Consider the following 24621-nt stretch of genomic DNA (forward strand, 5'->3'; position numbering starts at 1 on the left):
GAGGAGAGAGTGCGAGGGCGCTCTAATAGAAAATAAAAGCGTCAGGGGTCGACCTCTACCGGCCCCTGGTGTGACATTAATAAAGACCGGTGATGTTCCAGGAATACTCCCGCAGGCCACCACCACTAATAAGCCGACTAGAATAAACAGAGCGGTGGCGTTCAGGAAGCTCAAGGATGCGTGGAATAGTCCGGCCGCGGGTAAGTTTAGCGCGGTGCCATATTTGGAACAAGATAATGGAGTATTGATCTGTGGAGAATGTCAAGCTGCTGGAGGAGTCAACTGTGCAGGCTTGTACTCGCTCATGAGTCAAGTGACCGTCTTAGAAACATTGTTTGGATGTGAGGCATCATGGCTGCTGCATTAAAAATAGTAGGCCCTTAAGACCAGGGAATGTTTTCTAAACCATTAAAATAAAGTACTTTCCATCTATGTATGTATCCATCCATCCATCTATGTATCCATCTATGTATCCATCCATCTACGTATCCATCCATCCATCCATCTTTGTATCTATCTATTGATGTATCTATATATCTATGTATCTATCTATGTATCGATGTATCTATGTATCTATGTATCCATCTATCCATCTATCTTTGTATCTATCTATTGATGTATCTATATATCTATGTATCTATCTATGTATCGATGTATCTATGTATCTATGTATCCATCTATCCATCTATCTTTGTATCTATCTATTGATGTATCTATATATCTATGTATCTATCTATGTATCCATCCATCTATGTATCGATGTATCTATGTATCCATCTATCCATCCATCTTTGTATCTATCTATTGATGTATCTATATATCTATGTATCTATCTATGTATCCATCCATCCATCTATCTATGTATCTATGTATCGATGTATCTATATATCTATGTATCCATCTATCTATCTATCCATCTATCTATGTATCTATTTATCCACCCATCTATGTATTGATGTATCCATCTATGTATCTATCTATATATGTATCTATCCATTCATCTATGTATCGATGTATCCATCCATGTATCTATTAATGTATCCATCCATCTATCTTTGTATCTATGTATCTATGTATCTATCCATCCATCTATGTATCAATGTATCCATCTATGTATCCATCTATCCATCCATCTATGTAAGGTAAGGTAAAACTTTATTGATCCCTCAGGAGGTCTCCTGTATGTCGTGTATCAATGTATCCATCTATGTATCCATCTATCCATCCATCTATGTATCAATCTATGCATCCATCCATCCATCCATCCATGTATCCATGTATCTTTTCATCTCTGTATCCATCAAATGCAGCAAATTGTAGCTTCCTGTGTATGATGTCACATTCCTGAGCTAATGAATACTTTGTTTACTTTGAAAAACGAGTGAGGTTTGCAACTTTAAACTACCAACATTACACTTCCACGTTACAAACGGTCCAAACCAATCACAGAAGCTGATCGGGAACGATAGAAAATAAAGACAAATGACTGATTAGCATTTTTGATCAACGCAATTGTCACTTGGAATGCACAACAACACGTTGGAGAATTCCAACATTCCATTAATATAGAAATGTTTCACCTAAATCAGGGACTCACTCAATAGGTAAAATCTTTATAAAATAAATAGGTATTATTGGCTCATATTATCCATTTTATTCTCCAAATTAATTTCCTTTAAAATGCAGGAGCTTTATCAAGGGTGTTGAGGAGCTACAATCGATCGGTCATGGGTTCAAGACCCTCCATCTATATGAACTGGTCACAAACAAAAATGCATACAATCAAAACTGTGATCAGTCACCGTGGGTCCTTTCTAACTCTCTGATTAAATATTAAAAGCCCATTTTTAAATACAGCTGATGTTTTCTAAGTGCAGGAGTGTGTCGGAGCCAAACAAACACTTGGCTCGTCCTTTATTAATTATTCACTAAACTCTGCAGGGAGTCGATTCGCACGGGTGATTCAGAATCGGGAGTTAATGGATGTTGATTTTTTACCTTTTAAAATCTACTGTAGTTGGGAAAAACATCAGCGTTTTTAGGTAGATTTACAGTCGGGAAGCATGGTCAGTACAAAATGGAATTCATGCAACATCAAGTACTAACTTCTGTGTTTACTAATAGACAGAAAAAAAAACCTGGAATTCCATTAAGCATTTTTATTTTAAAGTAAAGTAAGTAAGTAATAGTTATTTGTAAATCACTTTCCCATAAACTGGGGATGTTTCTCTTGAGAGAATCCTTACTTGTTTTTCACTGTTTCAATAATGAGTCTTGATCAGATATAATCCACGATCCAGGACGCAGACACCGGAGCATCCATCCAACCCTGAACCGCATCATCCAACTTTCACGCACATTTGCATGGAAGCGACGATAACATTGAGTGGGAACAAAGAGCAGGAAAGACTGCAGCTCCTCACAGAAGACTGTTGTTCCCCAAAGACACAAAAAGTGTTCCAATTCGTATCACAAGAAATAAAAGGAAAGTGTTCCCTTTCCTCTTGTTGGGTTTATCGCATGTGTCTATTCAACCCTTGAGACTCAGAAAGAGTCCATTCATCAGGCACAGACACAACAGAAGGATTACCCTTCGGCAACACAAAGGACTTCAAATGGTGGAGAATCTTCGCGGAGACGTGGGTCTTGTACAATGAAAGGATGGTCAGAAGTATATGAACTTCTGTACTACAACAATGAAAACATATGCACTTTAAACACTTAAAGTAAGTTTGGCTAAAACGACAAAAACAAGTTGTAGTTAAGGAAAAATGTAGAAGGAAGTTTACTGTAACTCGGTTCACAGACATGTTGTGTGTTTTACGATTTATGTTGTTGATTTTGACTATGGCCAACAGTGAGGAGGTGCCTATAGATAGTGATGGTTCTGATGAAGCTTCATGAAGCAGTGTCATTATTTTCAGAGTCCACTAGATGGCGTCTCTGCAATATTTTCCTTTGTTTTGAACAACTGTTCTAATGAAACATCATTTTTAAACTGATGACGCCCCCTACTGACCTTTAAACAACATGACACTGTTTCATAACATCAATTGTTTGTTTTTTTAATGTTTATTTAATGTGTAATAATTCATTTTAAATACATTTAATTCAGAAATTTGATTTAAAAACACTATCTTCAAAAGTTTTACCCCGAAAAAAGGACATATTATATAAAGAAAATTGAAGAAAATTGGGAAAAAAGCCTTAGATCAAGAATATTTATGACTTAAAATAATAAAATAGGCTGTACTTTGTCCATGTACGCTTTACATCAACATTTATTTCTATCTGAATTGTTTTTTTCCATCTCATAGACCAGATAACAGACCAGAATTATCACCATGAGTTTCACCCATTTAGTATTAAGACTAGTGCCGAGTCACTTCCCATATTCCTACAAAAAAGAGTCTTTGAGGACTACAAAAGTCCCGGTTCTCGATCTTATCTGCTTGATCTCTTTTTGAAAAATGATCTGTGGAAACTCAAATATCTCCTTAAAATAATGCCTGAATTTCAAATGTAGTTTCTGAATGTCCATGAAGTTTATTTAATTTGTCTCAAATACTTGTTTCCTAAGTGTGTTTCTGGATAAACATCCAGATGTATCTTCTGATCTTCTGGGCCCAGATGATCCTCTGGTTCTGGGACCATGTTTAACAAGATAAATCTATTAGTAATTATGAGGAATTACACGCTGTATTTCACGACACTTGAGACCAACAACCGAGCGAATGTTTTCAATCAGAAACATTCCTCACGAGTCAAACACCTGTGCTGGAGGAAAAAATCTGGACGGTGCATGTTTTCCATTCTTCGTGAAAAACACTTCGGTACCAATCATAGAACCTCTTTATCCTCACGGAAAGTTCAGCGTTCTATTCGCGGCTCGTCCAAATAACAAAAAAAAAAAACACGAGCGCCGGATAAAAAACAGAGACGGACTTTGTGTGAGGAGATGAAGTGTCGTGGCCAACGGGGTCGGACGAATCAGTGGCGGGAGAAACGATGACATGGAATCGGTTGGGAGTCGTTCCCACGCACGAGAGGACTGAAGAAAACCAGGAGCCCAACTTGACCTTTGTTTTATGGCCGACATCCAGGGAGCACTTGAAGACCATCTCCGAGGGATTTCTAGAATCCAAAAAATCCCATTAAACTCAAGTGGGATATGATTCTGGGCTCGTTTGAAGTTCATGTAACCAGGAAGTAGCCACGTCCCCCTGATGCAGGAATCCCTTCTCCTCGACACGACAAGAGGAAAGAAAGGCTCCATTTTTCTCTTACGTAATCCATCTCGAGACTGTCCGCGGATCGGAGCCGAGGCAGGATAATCCGTCCCCGGGATGAGGATTGATAGCAGCGACGCTTGTTGCCAACACAAAAGACCAGACGTTTAACCTTTCACCTCTTCTTTACCGGTCTTTTTGACCCGTCTGTAAAACATCCAGGCTTGAAGCCTGAGAGTTTATGTTCGAATAGTCAATCTTTGGTCTAGAGTCCGCAGAGTAAACTGTTCTTTTTGTTTCGGATCATTATGTTCACTCAAAAATACATATACAAATGACCTTTTCATAACTATAAGGATAAAACATTGAACTTGAGTAGACAACTGTAAATTAAAAAATAAATACAATTTTAGTTTTTTTTCTAAGATTTGAAATCCATTTTTTTCCTGTTTTTCCTGTTAACTTTAATTGAATTTTCAAGTTATTTGTTTTTCTTAAACATTTGTAAATTATTTACTTTTTGTTTGCAGCTACTTTATGGGCATTTTAAGATGTGGTTTAACTGTTTTATTATATAGGTATTATATGTATTTTTTTTAATGTTATTTTCTACTAAATATTTATTTTTTTACTTATTATTTAAAAAAGCTTTTTTTTTACATACTTGCCAATTTTATTCTTTAAAGTTTATCTTGTATTTTTTTATTTACCTTTTTAAAAATGTTTAACTCCATAAAATAAAATATATATATATTTTTTTAATTTTAACTAATCCTTAGAGACTTTAAACAAAACAGAAATAAAAATAACAAAAATATCTAAGAGTATAAATATCATAATTGCAATTTTCTTCTTGTTTTTCACGACTGTTTTTGTTTCACAAACTGAGATATACACATTTAAAATTAATAATTAATATTACTTTTGTGTGATTACGTTTTAATCCTGATCTCATAATATTTTTTTGATTCAACTTTCAACCCCAATAATTGAACTTTTTAATTATTGAATTATTTTTAATTTGAATTAATAATAACACTACAAAGTGTATCCTGTATTTTCTTATAAAGTAACGTAAAAGAAAATGTGTTAAACTTCATACAATGAAGTTGCTTACTTACTGTGACTTTTATTTTCCACAAGGTTTTTATATAATAGTTTATTCTATTATCATTCAGTTGATTTTCTACTTCTAATGGGATTTCCTTGTGCTTGACGTTTAAATAAAAGCAGGAGTTTCTTTTTTTAATGTTTTGTTCTTCGTCCAACTCGCTCTCTTCATAATTGACTTTTTATTGGAGCAGAACTGTCCGTGTTAGCTCAGCAAAGTGCTAACATTAGACGCTGATATCTTTACCAGGACTTTTCCAAAACATTAAAAAAAAAAAGAAAGAAAGCAGTTTTGTTTCCACTTTTCCAACGACCAGAAATGAACATTTTCCAAGCGTCTAATTTATTCCAAAGTGTCCCGACCGTGATGAGCTTCAGCCTCTCGCTCTGACATCACTCTTTCAAACACAAAGATGCAACGACAAGAATGTTGAGCTAATCCTGTCGCCGGGATAAGATACAACCTCCTCCCTCTCCTCCCTCTCCTCCCTCCTTCCTCCCCCCTTTGACTAATGTTTACAGGATCGAAAAAGGGAAACTAAGAAACACTCAGTGAACAGTAACTTCATAGTTACTCTTCTCTCTTTGTGTCGTCGGGTTTAGTTCCCATGACCCGTCGCTGGCACTTTGTTGAAACATTAATCCCAGATTATTCCCGACATTATTTGTGAAACACCTACGACACTGCAGGAGGATCTTGGGAGAAAAACCTTGTTTACTTTATTATTAGGAGCTTGAATCAAATGGATCCTTTAAAATCTCATAGTATTGATAGTAATTATATTAATTAATTCATTAAAATAGGTTGACAGTCTCAAAGACACTCACTGAGTTTGTAAAGTGTTCTTTAAAGTGTGATAAATCCACAAGTGCAAATTTTGATATTTAAACACAGATAATATATTAAATATCAATGTTGTTGTGAACTGTGTAGTTGGTGAAGGTTGATTGACATGTAAGGAGTCAATCAAAAGTTTTGATCATCAAAAAGCTTTTTTTTTTATAAACAATTAAGCACATTTTAGATGTAGTTGATATTATTATTTATATATTATTTATTATTTATTTATTTATTTAACATTTTAGTGAGATCGAATTCCTTTTTTTTTTTAACTTTTTCACAACTTAATTTTTATGTTTTTCCAAATCAGAATTTGTCAAATTAACTTGATTCACAATTGATCTTTTATTTGTACTTTTTAATCATTTATTATTATTATTATAATTACATTTTATTTTTGTTTTTCTTTTAAGATGTTTTTTAATGTGTTGTGAGTTATTGTCTTGTCTGTGATTTAATCATTTTAATGCATTCATCGTAAATGTGTATTAAAAAAGAAAAAACCTCAAGAAAACTTCTTAAGAGTTTCTTTCCAAAGTTTGTCAATAAATGACACGTTTCAACTCATGAATGACATCACAAGTACCACAGAAAGAAAAGTTCAATGTTATTTAAAACGTAAAAAGTACTTACATTGTCTCAGAACTCAACACAGAACTGTTCAATGATCTTTTTGCCAGCGAGAGATAAAAAAAAAAGAAACTCCTGCAAGTGTTTATCAAGTGTCATGTCTGCTGCAGGCGAGCGTCCTGACTTGACCATGTGAGAGAGAGAGTTCCAGGCTGGCCTGACATTCTCGTCCCTCCTCCTCCTCCTCCTGCCAGGCTGGACAAAAGAGCTTCACAGCCCCAGCGGAGGAGTTTGACTTTAACTCCTCCGACGACAAGAAAGAATGTTTTTGAAAAAATCAACGTTTTCTGCTGACGAATGGTTTCAATAAATAAGAAAGAGTTTCATCTGCTGGTGTGAAGGTGGTTTGATTGACTTGATCAACGTCAGGTGATGGAGATTCTGCTGCCAATGAAGTGAGATTCCATTAGAGCGAGAAGGTCATTGGCGTGCAGAGACGACACAGGTACGCTTGTTGTCGCAGCACGTCTGCAGGAATGTTCCTTTATCCTGTTAAGTTTATTTTGGGATAATCAAGTCGACACAGACTCGCGTCTGCTGCTTTATTTCAACACGTCCTAATAACATTTGGGTTTAGAAAGTCAACAGTGAAGAGGATAATATCAGTAACTAATTCATGATTGAATCAATGAAATAAGGTTATATAGATGATAATTAGGTTTATATATTTCAAAATCCTCTATCTGAGTTTTTGTTTTTGCTACTTTTTTAACTGGTTCTGTTTTATTATACATTTATTATGAACGCATTTTATCTGTTTAACTGCCACTTATTCTATTTTAAAATGTATACTTTTACTACACAAGTTAAGTAATTAATATATATAATATCTATCAAAATCACCATTTACACGTAATTAATATTATACTTAATTTCTCATAAAATACAATTATTTTTTACATTTTAAATAATCTTTAAATCTTTTTTTTTTCATTTTCTTGTTTTGATTAGAATCTTTACAAAAACTGAAATATATGTTTTAATTTGTCTTTGTCATTTATACTTTTAAATCTCACAATTATTATTATTTTTTACTTTTATTAATAATAACACTTTTTAAAAAAAGTTTATCCTATTTTTTTATTTACTGTATCAAAAAATATTTTACTACATACAATCAAATTATTTTTTTAATTTTAACTAATCCTTAAAGGTTTTTATTATTTTATTAATGTTTTGTTTAAAGTTTCCAACAGTACCAACATAAAAATGTATACTTGTTTTTTATTACTTTATTTACTACACAAACTGTAATATATATATTTTTAATTGTATAAGTCAATAAGAAAACATTTTAAGTCCTGATCTCATAATATATTCTATGTCATTTATACTATTATATATTATAATAATAACAGTCCACTAGATGGCGTCTCTGCACTATTTTCCTGTTCTAATGAAACATCATTTTTAAACTGATGGCGCCACCTACTGACCTCTAAACAACATGACACTGTTTCATGAAGCTTCATCCCTAAATTTTATCCTGATCTCATAAATTTCTACTTTTAAATCCCACAAAAATCTTTTTTTGAATTAATCATACATTCAATTGTAAATAAAAGGTTTTTTTTGTTTTTACATAATTGTGAATTTTAGTCTTACGGTATATCCGGTATTTCTACATTATTAACCATGATGTTTTTTACTAAAGAATTCCGCTCAACAGTCAAATCGTTGCTCGACACCATCATTGAGTTTCCAATCCAAATACTTCATCAAATACTTCATTGAGGTCTTAATCCTTGCATCTTGTTCATTGAAACCTCATTGAAAAGTTCGAACCACAGATCTTGTTTCCTGCCTCCATGAGCTCATGCGTCAAGATTCCTTCACTTCCCACAGACGAGCGTCGAGCCAGGATGACGGACTGCGACTCCTAAGATCACTGAGCCGGCAGCTTCTCTTTCTTCCACCATTAACGCTGGAGGAAGACGTATTCGCCGGATCAGCGCTCGGAGCTGCTTAGTCAGAACCTCGTAATCGCATCTTCAGACACTTTTTTTCTCCGTCGTGACAAACGCACGATTGCATGAGAAAGATTCTCTTGAACGTGATCCTGCTTCGACTCATTAGTCGTCGAGGCCTGGAGATGCGAACGAGGAGCCAATGAGAGCGAATACAAGACAATAAAAGTCAATTAAACTCTGCTGTGATTACAGAGCTCAGTTTAACGACTCTTTTATTTCTGCTCGACTAATCTCACTGTTATTAGCAACCTTTGCTGAACCTATGTCGGGGGATATCAATTATTGCTGGGACGGCAATTGTTTTTTTTCCCGGAACCGATCGAGGACCACACAAGCGGTCCCGGATCGGAAAGAGGATTATTAAAGCTCTGGTCCTGGGGCTGATATTTGGTCTCTTTAAAGCAAAAATATGTCCCTGAATACATCAACAGTCGATGATTTGAAAAAAAAGTAGCAAAAGGAAAGTAGTGACGCGAACGTTACATACTGTATCACAAAAAAACAATTTTTTAGATACTTTGGGAACAGGTATATATTTGTAGTATTGTCGAGTACTTGACTCTGGTGTCGCAGTATTTACAGACCACATGACTCTTGACGAAGTCGTAACTGCTTTCATTTGTTTTTAAACCAAAATATGTCCAAACACCAGCTTTAAAGCTGCTGGATTCAACTGTATCCTCTCGTCCTCAGTCATTAGAGTACTTGACTCTGGTGTTGCAGAATTTACAGACCACGTGACTCTTGACGAAGTCGTAACTGCTTTCATTTGTTTTTAAAACCAAAATATGTCCAAACATCGGCTTTAAAGCTGCTGGATTCAACTGTATCCTCTCGTCCTCAGTCATGCTAGAATCTCTCAGGATTTCAATGCTTCTACAGCTGACATCTAGTGGTCGGAGGTTTAATTGAAAAAATGTACACATATGTAAATAATTGCGTGATAATAGTAAATAAAAACAGGATTATTTTATAAACACACTTTAACTTTAGTTAAAAAAGTAAAAAACTAAAGTCCCTAAAAAGCCAATGTGCTAATTTTCTACTGTAAGTATTTTCTTTTTAAGGTCTTCGTTGTGAAACTGAACTCGAATGTTGCAACGTTGCTCTTGATTGAAATAGTACAGTTTTTGTTTTCTAAGAGTCAAAGTTATATTGGGCTGTGGTGGAGGTCGTACCGCCGTGAAGCCGGCGGCCCCGCTGAGACCCGACTACTGCCTTCCCCCGGCACACTGGGAGGCATTCCTGGGACCGACCACAGGCATGGAGGCGGCCGGACTGTTGATGGAACGGCGGTCAGATCGCGACCAAACTGATGATTTTTTTTTTTTTGTTACTGTAGTCGTTGAAATGAAAAGCTATGACGATGACGCCGAGGCCGAACCGAAAGTCTTCGCTGCTTCAAATGTAGTCGTCTCACTTTTTGATGGACTATTGTAGAGTCAAATCATTTCAAATACATCTGGTACGTATGACAAAAGAGGCCTTGGGGAACAAATGCTATTGTTCTCCATAATCCATAATTCATCGTTTATCCTAAGAATGAAAAACATATTTTCTAATAACTTTAATATAGCTTTAAACGCACATTATAAGTGAAAAAACTAGCATGTGTTGACTAGCATGAATCAAACATGCTAATGCTCGTGTTGCTAATTCTTATCAAGACGAGTCTTTGTACTTTTTTGAAATAAATCCTTAAAAAAAATCCCAGTAACTATTAATTTGTGGCCAATACTAGTACAGTTTAAATGAAAAGCTCTTTAAAAAGTTAGCAGCTAGCAACAGCATAGCATAGTTAGCGTTCAAGCTTTAGCTCACTTTTTTAATGTTAGCAGAACTACAGAAGTGACCTTTTTTTATTGAAAAACAAATAAGCAAATGATAAAAACTGAGAGCAAAGACTATGGTTTCGTATATTATAGTTAGGATTAGTCTAGGAATTTAACAACAAGATACGGTAACGAAAAATTTAATTAAAAAAAATGTGTTGAATTCCGTTTAAAAAAGCACTTTTATGCTTAAAAAAAGCAAAACAAACAACATTTTCAAACAATATCAACTAGAAATTTGGAGGAAATATCGCGACGAAGGAGATTATACAATAATATTAAAGATCATTTATGTGGGCAGAAATAGGAAAAACGGACGAAGAATCATAAAGGGCAGGAAATCATAAAATAAACATAAAGGAAACCGTCTTGTCCTGATATCAGCCTCAGGCGCTTTCATTTGTTTACCAGAAGGTCAGCGCTTTACAGCCGATCATAAAGCATCGGACGCTGCTTCTCTTACACGTCGTAACAGTCCAGCCCTAGAATAGAAGCAGTGCAAGTGTCTGTGGGCCGGAGGTTAATGAGGATGTCAGTGAAAGTGCAGCTAAATGCAAGGAATCGCTGAAGAGACACGGAGGGATCGATGTTCGGATTTATCGCGCTGGTATCGGTCGATCGGTTCAGAGACAAGATGATTCAGCAGCTTCTTCTTTTTTTCTATAAAATAGCTCTTAAATAAGATCTTAAAGGTCAAATAAATTCATATTTTATCAAGTGACTATCACTCCAGTGAGTTCTATTAATTCCTTGTCATCTGCAACAGCGCCCCCTGGACTCATTTTGTCTAAAAACAACTGCAGAGAGTTGAATAAAAACATTTCCTCTCATGTGGGAACTTGTCCTGACCTCACCATGTGAGTTTGTTTTGTTTTTTTTAAACTTCCTCAAGGACACGAACACACCATGCAGCATGACACCAGGACAAAAACACGCTTGTTAGGGAGGTCACGATCTTCTAAAGTTAGTACGCGACGCTTCGAGGAATAAAAGTCTTATTTTTAAAACATGTCTTCGTCGGCAACAATACATTTATTCACACAGGGGTTGTCGACAAGTTCAGCTATGTTTCTGCAATATATACATATATTGATATATATATATATATATATATATATATATAATAAGAAAACAAATGATTAGTGATGGTCTGATGAAGCTTCATGAAGCAGTGTCATTATTGTCAGAGTCCACTAGATGGCGTCTCTGCACTATTTTCCTTTGTTTTGAACAACTGTTCTAATGAAACATCATTTTTAAACTGATGGCGCCACCTACTGACCTCTAAACAACATGACACTGTTTCATGAAGCTTCATCAACACGTCACTACAAATTCCAATAACACAAATTAAAATAAATTCAAGGGAAGTGTTTGTTAAATGAGGACAAACAGAATCAGATTCATAATTTCTGTCATAGAATGTTAAGTAAATATATACATTTTGTTTGGGCCCTTTATCGAGAATGCAAAAATATTTTTGGCCCCTTGTGTGATTGAGTTTGACACCCATGCAGCAGATGTAAACATTCTATTGCACACATTTCAGTTTGTTTGATGTTTGGGTGTAAAACTGTCAAATATTGAAAAGAAAATCATGGTTTGTTATGGTAGTAATTGTCATGTCACTCCTATAGTTATTTAACTACTACATTCACTGATAGTTTTCCGACAACAGCTGAAAAATGTGAAAGTGCTGCTCGTTCAAACCCAACAATTACTATGTTTAACACTCGTAAGAGAAACAACCTCATGGTTGAGCCTGATCGTTCACAAACACTCTTATTCTGAAATATCTGCTGCAAAAACAGGAAGTGCCGTCTTGTTTTAGATGACTACTAGGTGTTGACTATAGGTGTCGATTTTTTCAACAAGTGTAACCAAAGCTTCTAACTGTTGTGTAACCGGTTACACAAAATATCTATTGCAGTTGCGCTGTATAACCACTAGAGGGTTCTGTCTCAATTCAAACACCTCAGACCTAATCCCTCCCAGCTCTCGACAAAGAATTATTTATTCTAGTAGATTTACTTCAAATATTCACTAAATTATAGCCAATAAAACAGATTAATCACATATATACAATATACAGGGCAGTTTAAATATTTGTATTACCTTAAAAAATAAATAGCCTTATGTGTTAAATCTGGTTTAAGTTGCCGACCTTGAACCGATTTTACGTGGTAAACAGTACAATATCTGTCAAAATGTTAGTAAACTTTAAAGCTGCACCATAAGTCATCGTAGTATTTAGTATGTGTAGATGTTGACACCCGTAGTGTGGACTTTAGATTTTCCAAATGAAAAACCTCGTCAGTAACAATAGTAAAAGCTAAATAAAAATAGCCCAACAGGGAAAGATTTTTCTTAAATTAAACATTCCAGTGGGACCTTTAACGCAAACCGGTGTAATTACCATGTAGTTAACATTAATTGACTTCACTGCGCCACATGTGAGAAGACACACAACTATTTACACAGTTGACTTGTTGGCTGATGACCTTGTTTTTGGGGGAAATCGTTTCTATTTTGAGGTGAAACACCCGTCGTGCGACTCACCGTCTGTCGTGTCCTCGCAGATCTGGTTGAAGTTCTCGTACGAGTCCCAGCGGATCAGGGGATCCTGAGTGTTGTAGTCCACCGAGACGCTCGGCCCGTTCTCCAGCTGATCCATACCTTGGCCTGAGGTACCGAGAGGCAGAGCAAACACGTGAGTATCGCCGATGGAATCTTTGTTATTATCAATTGATTTTTGCCTTTTTATTCGTCTAAATTCAAGTCATTCTTTAAAAGTTTTTGTAACATTTTTGGGTTATATTTGGATTTCTTTCCCCCAATGTAGGTGTATTTATGTTCATTTTTAATTATGTTTTCTTAGAGAAACCTATATCTACCTTTTAATTGAATAGTTAGATTATTAATTTTAGTTTTGTTCCAAATGTTTTAATTTTAAAAACCATGAAAACAAAATGTATTTTTTTTATCTTAAGATTTTTTTCTAGTATTTTATCTAGTTTTGCAGTAAATGGTTCACGAAGGTAATTTTTTGCTCAACATTTTCCCAATTTCCCTCAATTTGAAATGTTTCTTTTGTCTTTGTTTAATCTATTGTAACATCAGGAAATGAAGAAAGTTATTTATTCTCACCATGAATCTTCTCAGGACCAAACGAGAAGATAAATTCCACTTTTCCATATTCTGGGAATCTTTCATCTGTGAACAAGAAAAAATAGATGAAAATGATTTAACATGTAAGGTTTTTGCTTGTGTGTTTAACCCAGAATTGAAAAGTGCAAAAAAAATAATCGTTGCCTTTAAACGTCTCGTCGAGCTCGTCTTTCCCGAAGACGATTCCCAGGTCGTGAACAGCACACGTGTGGAACTGGACCCTGAAGATCACGTCTCTGCTGGAGCCTCGGAAGCGCTTGTGGTAGCACTTGAGCTGGACGGGTTGAAAACATGTTACTTTCTCTGATTTGTTCTCATTTTCTTCTGACGTCTAATAACAAAAATCCTTTTTATTATTCATTTATTTTTATATTTCTGGTATTTAAGATGATAAATAATTTCATGCACATACTTTGCAACTTATTTCACAGGAAGATCCAGCATCATATTATTGCTATTTACTGTTGATTTAAAACGACAAATGATTTAAAACTTTTATCCATATATTTTAATTAAAATTCTCTTTAACTTCATCTGATGAGTATTCAAAGTTTGATTTTTATCGGAAAAATGTTGTTTATAACAAGTTCATTAGATATTGATCGATTTTAAATTACTTTTTTACAACTAATGTGTATATAAAGTGTATTTTTTTTACATGATTATTATTATTATCATATTAAATGCTTGTTTATTTTTGCTTTACATTTTTTTATACTATTATTATTTTTTATCTTTTGTAACTTTGCTTCTGTAACATCGAAATATTTATAAAATAATTGTTTAAATTTTTTTTTTATAACACTTGTTTATTTTTGTTTCGCATTTTTATATTGTTATTTATTATTATTTTAGTATTATTATATTTCATTACTTTGCTTCTCTAACCTTAAAATATATATAAAATATTTGAAATAAATTCTTTAAACTATTATTATCATCATTATAATAAAAGAGATCAAATGATTTAATATTTTATTACCTTCCTTCTTTTACCTTAAATTATTTATACAATATTTATTAGGAAACATTTTGTAACTTTTTTTTAAATTATAATTATTACTAAATCATTACTTGTACTAGTATTATTATTATTTAAATTACTATTACAATTATTATTATTATCAATATTATTATATTTTATTTCTTGCTTATCTTACCTCAAAATATTTATAAAACATATGTAAAAAACATTGATTAATGAACATATATTTAGTTTTATAACGTAACCCTAACCACATTTATTTCACAGTAATTAATGTTATACAGTCATTAAACCATTAAGTCCCTAATAAACACTTCTGTGCTGTCAGATAGTGGCCAAAATAAGTCAGAAACATCAAGCAAACGCAGCAGAGCTTCACGAGTGTCTCTTAAATAAAGGATGAGACATCAGTTCTACTAAGTGCTTCTTTAAAAAAAGCTGGCGACGCTTCTGACGACGACGTTTACGAGCTGCAAGTCATCAGCAGCAGTTTCTTTATAACGTGAGAAAACAAACGGCGGCTTTGTCTGCGAACGGGATGAAGAAGATCTTCCTTAAAATCCTTCACGGATCAGAGACCGTCACGTTGGGACTCTGCCCGAGAGGAAGTTCACCAAACATTTCCACTTCATAGTTTCCAGAAAACGTAACGTGTGCTAATGAGGTTCTATAAAAACCCAGTCCAGCTGCTTCACCCCACATCTTTACAGCCCAATTTCTTCTGTGAATGAAACTAGAAACCACAGCCTTGTCCCTGAAACTCACCCGGAATCACAAGCAACTGGATCATCGGCTGAGAATCAATCACTTAATGAGTTTCTTACCAGGATGTCTCCCTTCAGAAGAAGTCCAGGTTCGATGGTGATGCAGATGCTGGTCTGGCCGTCGCCCTGGACGTTACTGTCGAAGAAAAAAAAACAACTTCGAATTAAACGATTGAAATTCTACTTCAACTGAGGTAAAAACACACGGAGCTCTGATGCACTTGAAAGGTCAAAGGTCAAAAGACCAGCATCAGTGGAAGTCGCTGCTACGTTTTTAACATGCAACGATTATTTTGTTTCTACTTTGTATGAAGTTTTTATGAAAACGTAATTTTCTAAAAGAAGTTCAGACGACCACCATCTGTCATGGATGAGTATTTTTTTTATTTAATGAATTTGCATTTACATGGTTCAAAAACGAATTGAACGACACATTTATTAAATATTATATGACGTATTTATTTAATTAATTTACGTATTACTTTATTAAAACGTTCTTTTGGTCGTTGTAGCAAGAAATACATTCTTATGTTTCTTTTTCAATTAATTAACATTTTGGTTTAATAAAAAACATGTACGTCTTTAATTGTCGAGTAATTACGCATTATTTAATTATTTCATGATTATTTATTCATATTATTTTGTGGCTTTCATTTTATTTATTTAAGTTTGTAATTTGTTAAACATTTTTAGTTTTTTTTTATGAAATACATTTGAATTTTTTTTATTTATTAAAAAAATTAACAAACAAATATTTCAAAAGAATTGTATGTTTTAAATGATACATGTATTTATTTATATTATTTTGTTGCTTCTGATCCTTTGACTAAGAAAACCATTTTTATATATTTTTTATTATATTTATATTTTATTTTTATAATTTGTAATTCATTTTGTCGCTTTTGTCTCAGAAAAATACATAATTTCTGATTTTTCGTCATACATTTAACTTACATTTTAGTTATTTAATAAAACTTATAAATTATTTCTTTGTCACTTTTGGTCTTCGGATAAAGATATTTTTTTTGTTTTTTTTACGAATTTGAATATTAGTTATTTAATAAAACATTAAACCCCTCATTTATTCTAATTTTAATAATTTAATGAAACGCGTTTTCAATTGTTTCATGATGTCTTTATTAAATTGTGTCGCTTTTGCCTCGGACAAATACATTATTTCTGATAATTCTTCACACATTTAACTTTTGCAGTCGTTTTTAGTCGTTTAATAAAAGCATCTAAAACCACATTAACATATTTAATTGGAATCTTATGCATTTATTGAAACAATAATTGTGGTGTTTCATTTAGTATTTATTTATTATCCTCCATATTAAGTACTTAAATTGGAAATTGACACACTTCTAATTATGTAATACATTATTAAGTACATTCATGGCTGGTAAATATAAAAGTACAATCACTTTAAACGACTTAAAGGACTAGATTCGTCCTGTACATTAGTTCAGTACTAAGACGGTGCAACTGATGCTTGTTGTGGGAGCAGAAGACGTCATTTTAAAACATGATTTACTGTAATCATAGGTTATTTTAGTTGTTTCTGATGAAAGAGAAACAGTTTCTGGAGAAGTTCCTGAGGAAGTAGAACTGGTGGATGAGTCGGTGATACAGTAGTTTACAGGATTACACTCATAATGAGTCAGTGGAGTAATTACACAGATATTCTTCATCCCAATGAAAAGAGCATCAGTGAGATTCCCGGGAGAGAGAGAGAGAGAGAGAGAGAGAGAGAGTCGTCCTCCTTCCTGTTACTGCAGCAAACACCGGTTTGTAAAATCATCACTTCATCCTCGCGGTTTATTTTCGCTCTCAAACACATGGAGAACATCCACGGCTCTGGGCGGAGACGACCAGCACCGAGCCTAATCTCGGAGCCTAATTCTGGGCATTAGTGTCGACATGAGTGTCTGACTTGGAAGAGTCGGATCAAAGCGGGAAGAGGAGGAAGAGGAGGAGGAAGAGGAGGAGGAGGATGATAATAAGGAGCATGTGAGAGAAAGTTGGGAGGAATGTAAAGGACCTTTTTCAGGCTTGATCTGATCGTTTCACACTTTCAGTTTTATCCGTGTGGAAGCAGTAAAAATGTTAACAATCGTTTTTTTTCAGGATCATAAATCGAACCTTCATCATAGTAACCTTGTTGATATTAGTCCAGGCATCGTGATAGAAAGCAGTTTTATTCAAGGAGGCTTGATTTATATATAGATTTATTATATCTTAAACAATAATATAAAACTGGGTATACATTAATACTTCTAATAATAGCACTTTATTTATATAAACATGGCTTCCAAAGAGCGTCAGATCTACTTCCAAAGTCTGGCTTCTTTGATCTGCTCAGCAGCTTTTCACGAAACAAGAGTTGACGTTTGTGCAAAAATAAAAGACATAAAGGTGTTTGCATGCATGTGGATGTGACGGCAGGTCAATAACAACATGTTTTTATCTATATTTTGTAGAAATACATTTCTTAATATTTCCTATTTGGTTTCTCTTCATATAGTTTATTCATGATATCAGACGCTTTAACAAAAAAAGGTAATTTTTTGTGGCTTAACGACTAAATAAAACACTAACAACAAATACATGTACCTCGTTTATTGCGGGGTTTACGTTGTGAGCCTTAGTCTGGTTCTGATGGAGGTTTCTGCCTTCTTTCCTCGCCACTGACTGTGATTCACTCATTGTTAAGTTTCTGTTTTTCCCTTTTCCAATATAGTCTTAGTTAAACTGTAAAGTGTCTCGAGATAACTTTGTTATGATAAGACACTTTAAATAAAATTGAATTAAATTAAATTGAATGGTCAAATTTTACAAAATTGAAAAGATTTTTCAAGCATTATAATTGAATTCAATAAGTTACTATTTTGAAACTTATAAGTTGTTTGTTTTTTTTAGAATAATCAAATTCAGTAATTTCTTTATTAAGTTTTTTTATCGATCGAATAGAAATATATATATTTTTTTTTAAAGGAATACATTTTTTTTACACATATAGTTTGATATTCTTATTCCAATATTTCAAAATTTTTCTAAATTCAATATTTTTTGATTGGTAGCCTTTTAAATTCAATGTTAGTATAAGATGTTCAATATGTTCAAAGCTCTCATGGCTCAGACAAACTTCCACAGAGAATCCAAACATCTTTCCTTGAAGCTCCGCCACAGGAACATATTTACGACGTCGGACCGCGACCCGACTGGTCCGAGCCTTCGGGTCTTTAACCGTACGTCGCACACGTCGTAAACACCCGTGGAGGCCCTCTTTTCCTCCCGACATCTCTCTTCTCCCATCAAAACAACAACACAAATCCACGGAATCCGGCGCTTCCTGTCTGGCCCTGGGAATCAGCGGGGTCCCGTGGCAGGGTGGAGGCCCCCGCGGGCTCTCCACGCAACCGCCCCGTTAGCCGAAAATTCATTGGCTCGCCATTTACAAGTAACAATAGGAAGGACTGCGGGAGCTGTAGCCGGGAAACAAGAGCCGGCAGCAGGGGAGGCTAGCTAAACACAATAACGCGAGGCGAGCTTGGAGCGTAAACAGAGCCCGGGATTATATACGTGTGTGTATTAAGGGGAGTTCAGGGAGATGCTATAAAGGAAAATCGGGCGTCTTTTAACGAGCGAGTCATTACGAGCCGACTGTCCCTGGCATCTTGTAAAAGCAGTGGAGTGTGTTTTAACACTTACTAGATCCCAGATGTGTAGACGGGCTGCATGGCCTGGTAGATCTTCAGGAAAGGTCTGCAGCCTAAGAGGAGACAGAAGGAAAAAAAAGGGGGTTCAGTTGTGGAGGGTGTCGCGGGGTGGTCGTCGAGCACTCACCGCCTTTGGACTCGAAGTTGGGGATGCCGTGCATGATGACGTGGTGGAGGAACAGAGGTTTGTTGTTGATCTTGATGAGTCCGGAGAGAAGGCCACTGAAGTATTCCACGTACCTGAGCGGGTTTAAAGAATGAAGATTAAGATGTCATCTGGTTCTGAACAAGAGGATCATCCTTTTTGACCTCGTGAAGAACCAGAAATGACAGATTATCGTGTGAAGATGTCAAAAATGATACAGTTTTTCTCTATGATCTCTAATGAGCGTGTTAATCTGTAAACTGTCTTGGATTATCTCTTTGAGTCCTGAAGATTCCAGTTAGTCACAGACCCCAGGGTTTTAAACCCAAGTACACTAGGGGCCCCAAATCTTTTTGCACTCTTGGTCACAGGCCGAACAAATTTTATATGTTGTCGGAACATGATCTGGAGCTTGTAACCCATGGGTTTGTGTCTTCTTGTCTGGACTATTGTAACAGTTTATTTTGGTGTCTAAACAAGAAGGAACTGTCTCGCCTGCAGTTGATTCAGAACTCTGCAGCGAGAATTCTGAGCCGCTCTAGTAGAAGAACTCACATTTCTCCGATCCTTAAATGTCTTCACTGGCTGCCAGTTTCTTTCAGGATCATTCTTTTTTAATATTTTTATAATTTCTTTGAACGTTTTCCATCATATTTTTGCTCATCCTTCTAATCTTCTGGCTTTAAGGCCCCTCACAATGGCCTCAATGTAAAATGTGGCCCCTGATGAAATTGCATTATTGCATATTACAGCCTGACGAAGCAACATTGATTTTATTGGTAAAAATGTTTGTTTTTTAATATTTATTATCAATTATTATATAATTACAGGGAAACACAGGGAAATTGTAAGAAATAAGAAGCAAAATAAATCACAAATAAATTAAATAAATTCACAATACTGTCATTTTTCAAATATATTAAAAAATAACTAAATGTAATTAAATGACAAAAGGAAGTTTTCTGTCCGACACATTCAGATGTTTTAATGACGAGAAATTGAATTCAAATGTAGAAAAACTTCATGAAACTGGTGAATATTTGAATATGTAGCAAAAAAAACAACATTTTTTAAAAGTCTCCCTATGATCTGTTGCAAACTTTAATAAATTCAGTTGTTGTATAAATAACTAAAGTATTTCCACAGAGACGTTGTGGAGTTCGAGGTCGGCTGAGGGTCAGAAATCCTTCTAAAAAAGCAAAGCGGGACGAGGGCACTGACCTTCTCTGGGATGGTTGACCGACAGGAAGCACTTTGTCTTCGTAGAAACGCTTCATGGCAAATCTGTCCAGAGCCTGGTCGGCGCTGCGGCGAAAACAAGACGAAAATTGTCGTCGTAATATTAGAACCAGACAAAACATGCTTCTTTTTTTTGTTTTGAATCCTTATAATCACATAAAAGCACTTTAAAATAAAACTTTGTTAAAGTGTAACAAAAACACAAATTAATGTTAACTAAGTCAATGTGTGTAAGGCTGTACGTTGTACACAATAAAAGCAAGTTTTTGGGTCATTTCTTTCTGAAAAATCTACTAAAGTTTGCCATCGTACTAAATATAATAAATTATTTTTCCTTATATTATACAAATTATATATATATATATATATATATATATATATATATATTTATACATATATTGTTATTATTTTGATATTATTCTTCCTTCATCCTACAGTGTACATTTATATATAATATTTTCCTGGTGGTATCGTAACAACAAAATGAAGTAGTATTGTGTCTGTATTCATAAAAAAACAAGTAAAAAAAACACAATATGATAATAATGTTTATATTGATCCATTTTCTCATCTTATATTTTCTAATCACAATTATTTGAAACAAATATCTTTAATTTAATAAAAATTAACTGTATTTATCATCCCTTGTGTTATCTCAGGGTCAAAGTTACCCAAAGGGCTGAAAACAAACGTGTTTGTAGTATCCCTTCTGTTGTCTCTGGGTCAACAACCTCCACCACTGCATATGTATTTATGGAAGCCAGGGAGGTTGTTTACCTTGACACAGAGACAACACAAGGGATACCACAAACACATTTGTTTTCTGTCCTCCAGGTCACACTTACCCTAGGATAACAAAAGTGTTAAATACATATATGTACTGCATTAATTAACCGTTGAATATTCTTACACAATGCAGTAATTCATTCATAGTCATTTGGAATATATAGCTGTTGTTCTCTCTGCTCTCACCGAGTCTGGTTCTGCTCAATGTTTCTGCCTGTTTTTATGTAATTTGACAATTTGAATAAAATATAATTAAATATAACTGCTCGTTTTAAATCTCTAAAAAAACATATGGTTTGATCAGCTGTAAATTGTTGATGATAATTCTAGGATGGTCCCACGTAAACAAAATAAATATGGTAAATAAATAAAAGTGTTTAAAATGTTTTCCTTTTCAAAAAACGACATCCCATATCATCTATCAAATCATCTGTGCAGCAATGTCTTGTGATCATTTTGGGACGAGACTCAAGACCCACCTGGCAGAGATGTTGCTGTAGTGCATGTACGCAGCCACCACTACACCAGTGCGCCCCCTGTTGCCCTGAAACACAAGCGTTTGTCAGTCACATGCTACTCAGATGCTAAAGCTAATGTGCATAAGAACACAAACGAGTGAGTCTTTGTGATATAATTGAGAAACACGAGACGCTCTATTTTTGAACTAAATCAGAAGTAAATGCGGAAAGGAAACTCTTTCGATTTGACTCTCTCTTCCTCTAACGCCCATGGTTGCCATGACGACACGAGAAAGCATCCCCAGTCGTGGGAAGTCCACGTTCTGCCTTATAAATATCTCCCAACAGCTCTCGCTAGAAGTGAGGTAACCCGACCCCGGGACGAGCTTCCTTAGTGACCACCGCAAACGTCCACACCCCACAATTCCTGGTCGCCAGCGTTACCGACGACAACAACAACAGCAGCAGCAGCAGCTGCTGTCGTTCTAGAAGCTGGTTTGTTCGTAGCCTCCCTTCTGTCCCGGGACGCTGCGAGGAGCCTCGTCGCTACACAAACACGATTGTGTTCGGGAAGTCAAGCGGTGAAAACATGAGGAGATGGTCTGTCTTTCGCCAGATGAATCAGATGTTTTCAGAAGAAAGTGTAAAAACGCTAGATCTACCGTGACTTAAAAATAGGTTGAATCACGAGAGGAGAGCGTGAGGCGATTGCGCCATCTACTGTCCACCCACTTTGTTGTGTATCACCACCACGTTGTGGCTGTCGGCGCTGAGCCACGTGTCCATGGCTTTGCAGATGCTGCAGATCTTGTCCAGGGCCGGGGCGTGATGGTCGGGCCAGCCAAAGTCCAGCACCTGAGGAGACGAGAGGGCGAGGATGAGACTTTCGAGCGTCAAATCGGATCAAAAAATGTCTTAACACTAAAAAGCTATTCACCTTTGGATTGAGCTGACTGATGTCGTAACGCTTCTCGCTGAGGTTGAAAACCTACAAAATATAAAGGGGAAGGTAAGTCAATGTGGGAAAAGCAGATTGAAAAATACTTACACTTTTTTTTGCTGTTACTGTTACATATCAAACACAAAAAGCTCACACATTTTGAGAAGGGTCTGGTTGCACAACTGTAATCTCAAGGAACCTCTGGCTGCACTCAAGCCCCTACTTTGCAGGCAGCTACCTGCACTCTCAAGGACCTCGGCGTCCTGCCGTTACGCAACTGACGTACATTTTCTAGCGCTTAATCATGAGGCTTTAGAAGCCTGAACTTATTTATTTAAATCAATTTATAAATTAAGCAGTTCTTGCAGTAATGCAGATAGTGGTAGTAGTGGGAGTAGAATAAGTAGTAGAAGTAGTAGTGGGAGAATAATAAGTAGTAGAATAAGAAGTAGTATTGGGAGAAGAAGAAGTAGTAGAATAAGTATTATAACTAGTAGTGGGAGTAGAAGAAGTAGTAGAAGAAGTAGTAGAACTAATAGTGGGAGTAGAATAAGTAGTAGAATAAGTAGTAGAAGTAGTAGAGTTATAAGTAGACATAGAAATAGAAGTAGTAGTAAAATAATTAGTAGTAGAAGTAGAAGAAGTAGTTGTAGAATTAGGAGTAGAAGTAGAATAATTAGTATTAAAAGTATAAGAAGTGGTAGTAGAAGTAGTAGTGGGAGTAGAAAAATGAGTAGAAGTATAATTAGTAGTAGTAGAAGTAGAAGTCGAAGTAGTAGAGTGAGTACAAGTATAAGAAGTAGTAGTAGAAGTATTAGAAGTAGAAGAATTAGTAGTAAAAGTATAAGAAGTAGTAGTAGAAGTAGTAGTGGGAGTAGAAAAATGTGTAGAAGAATTAGAAGTATAATAAGTAGTAGTAGAAGTAGAAGTAGTAGTAGTAGTAGAAGTAGAAGTAGTAGTAGTAGAGTGAGTACAAGTACAATAAGTAGTAGTAGAAGTATAAGAAGTAGAAGTATTGGTAGGAGTATTAGAAGTAGTAGTAGAAGAATTAGAAGTAGTAGTAGAAGAATTAGTAGTGGAAAATTCAAGTTAATGGGAAAAAAGGGTAGAAAAAGAGGGATAGAAGAAAGAGTTGAAGAGATTAGAGAAAGATAGAAAACAGCCCGCATTTCAGGAACGAGTCAAAAATAATAAAAGTTTAAATGGTTGAAATTGGATTAAATTTGTAGGAGAAGATGTGCTAGACATTTAGTTCAGAAGAGCAACAGTCGATCTCAATAGTCTTCAACATTCACACAAACAGCAATAACTCTGCTGATCAATTTTGAGAGGGATTGTTTTTTTCCACCTCGCTGACGTCGCAGCGGTCAGTGGTTATCTGCTCGCTGAAGCAAGTGCTGCTCATGTGGTGTGAATAAACCTCCATCATCTGATAATCAGCTGATCTTGCTTTTGGTTTCGCTTCATTAACTTTCAAACGTGGTTTCAAGAGCAGCCTTTTTCTTTTTTTCTTTACCAGATAGTTGTGTCCATGTTTGGAGCGCAGCATCGACGCCACTTCGCGCAGGTTGGCGGCGTAACTCTGCTCCTCCACGCTGGTGGGGAAGGAGACGGCGATGATTCGCTCGGTGATGTAGATCAGGTCCAGCTCGTAGTTCTCCTCCAGCGCCTGCAGCAGACTCACGCTCCTGGAGACACATCCGGTCCATTTAGAACCACAGGGTCTTTATAACGATTTCACAAGAAAAAAATACAAAAATATATATATATACATAATTAAATAAGGTATTTAAGAAAAGATTGAA

The 24621-nt window shown here is 35.3% G+C and overlaps 1 protein-coding gene across 7 annotated transcripts in view; it reads right to left on the reverse strand.

The window, feature by feature from the left end:
- Nucleotides 1–24621, reverse strand: part of tns1b (tensin 1b) — a 162125-nt gene that overhangs the window by 22761 nt on the left and 114743 nt on the right. For all 7 annotated transcript variants that reach the window (XM_087803965.1, XM_087803963.1, XM_087803962.1 and 4 more), the window contains 11 exons: nucleotides 24333–24504; nucleotides 22814–22864; nucleotides 22609–22731; nucleotides 21898–21962; nucleotides 20615–20698; nucleotides 19376–19488; nucleotides 19241–19301; nucleotides 15590–15665; nucleotides 13925–14054; nucleotides 13760–13825; nucleotides 13172–13294 (listed from right to left, as the gene is read on the reverse strand). In XM_087803965.1, the coding sequence (XP_087660091.1) occupies nucleotides 13172–13294; nucleotides 13760–13825; nucleotides 13925–14054; nucleotides 15590–15665; nucleotides 19241–19301; nucleotides 19376–19488; nucleotides 20615–20698; nucleotides 21898–21962; nucleotides 22609–22731; nucleotides 22814–22864; nucleotides 24333–24504 (1064 nt within the window). The remainder of the gene's footprint in view (nucleotides 1–13171; nucleotides 13295–13759; nucleotides 13826–13924; nucleotides 14055–15589; nucleotides 15666–19240; nucleotides 19302–19375; nucleotides 19489–20614; nucleotides 20699–21897; nucleotides 21963–22608; nucleotides 22732–22813; nucleotides 22865–24332; nucleotides 24505–24621) is intronic.

The sequence above is a fragment of the Callionymus lyra genome, chromosome 12 (genome assembly GCF_982586985.1).
Source record: "Callionymus lyra chromosome 12, fCalLyr1.hap1.1, whole genome shotgun sequence".
Classification (NCBI taxonomy): Eukaryota; Metazoa; Chordata; class Actinopteri; order Syngnathiformes; family Callionymidae; genus Callionymus; species Callionymus lyra.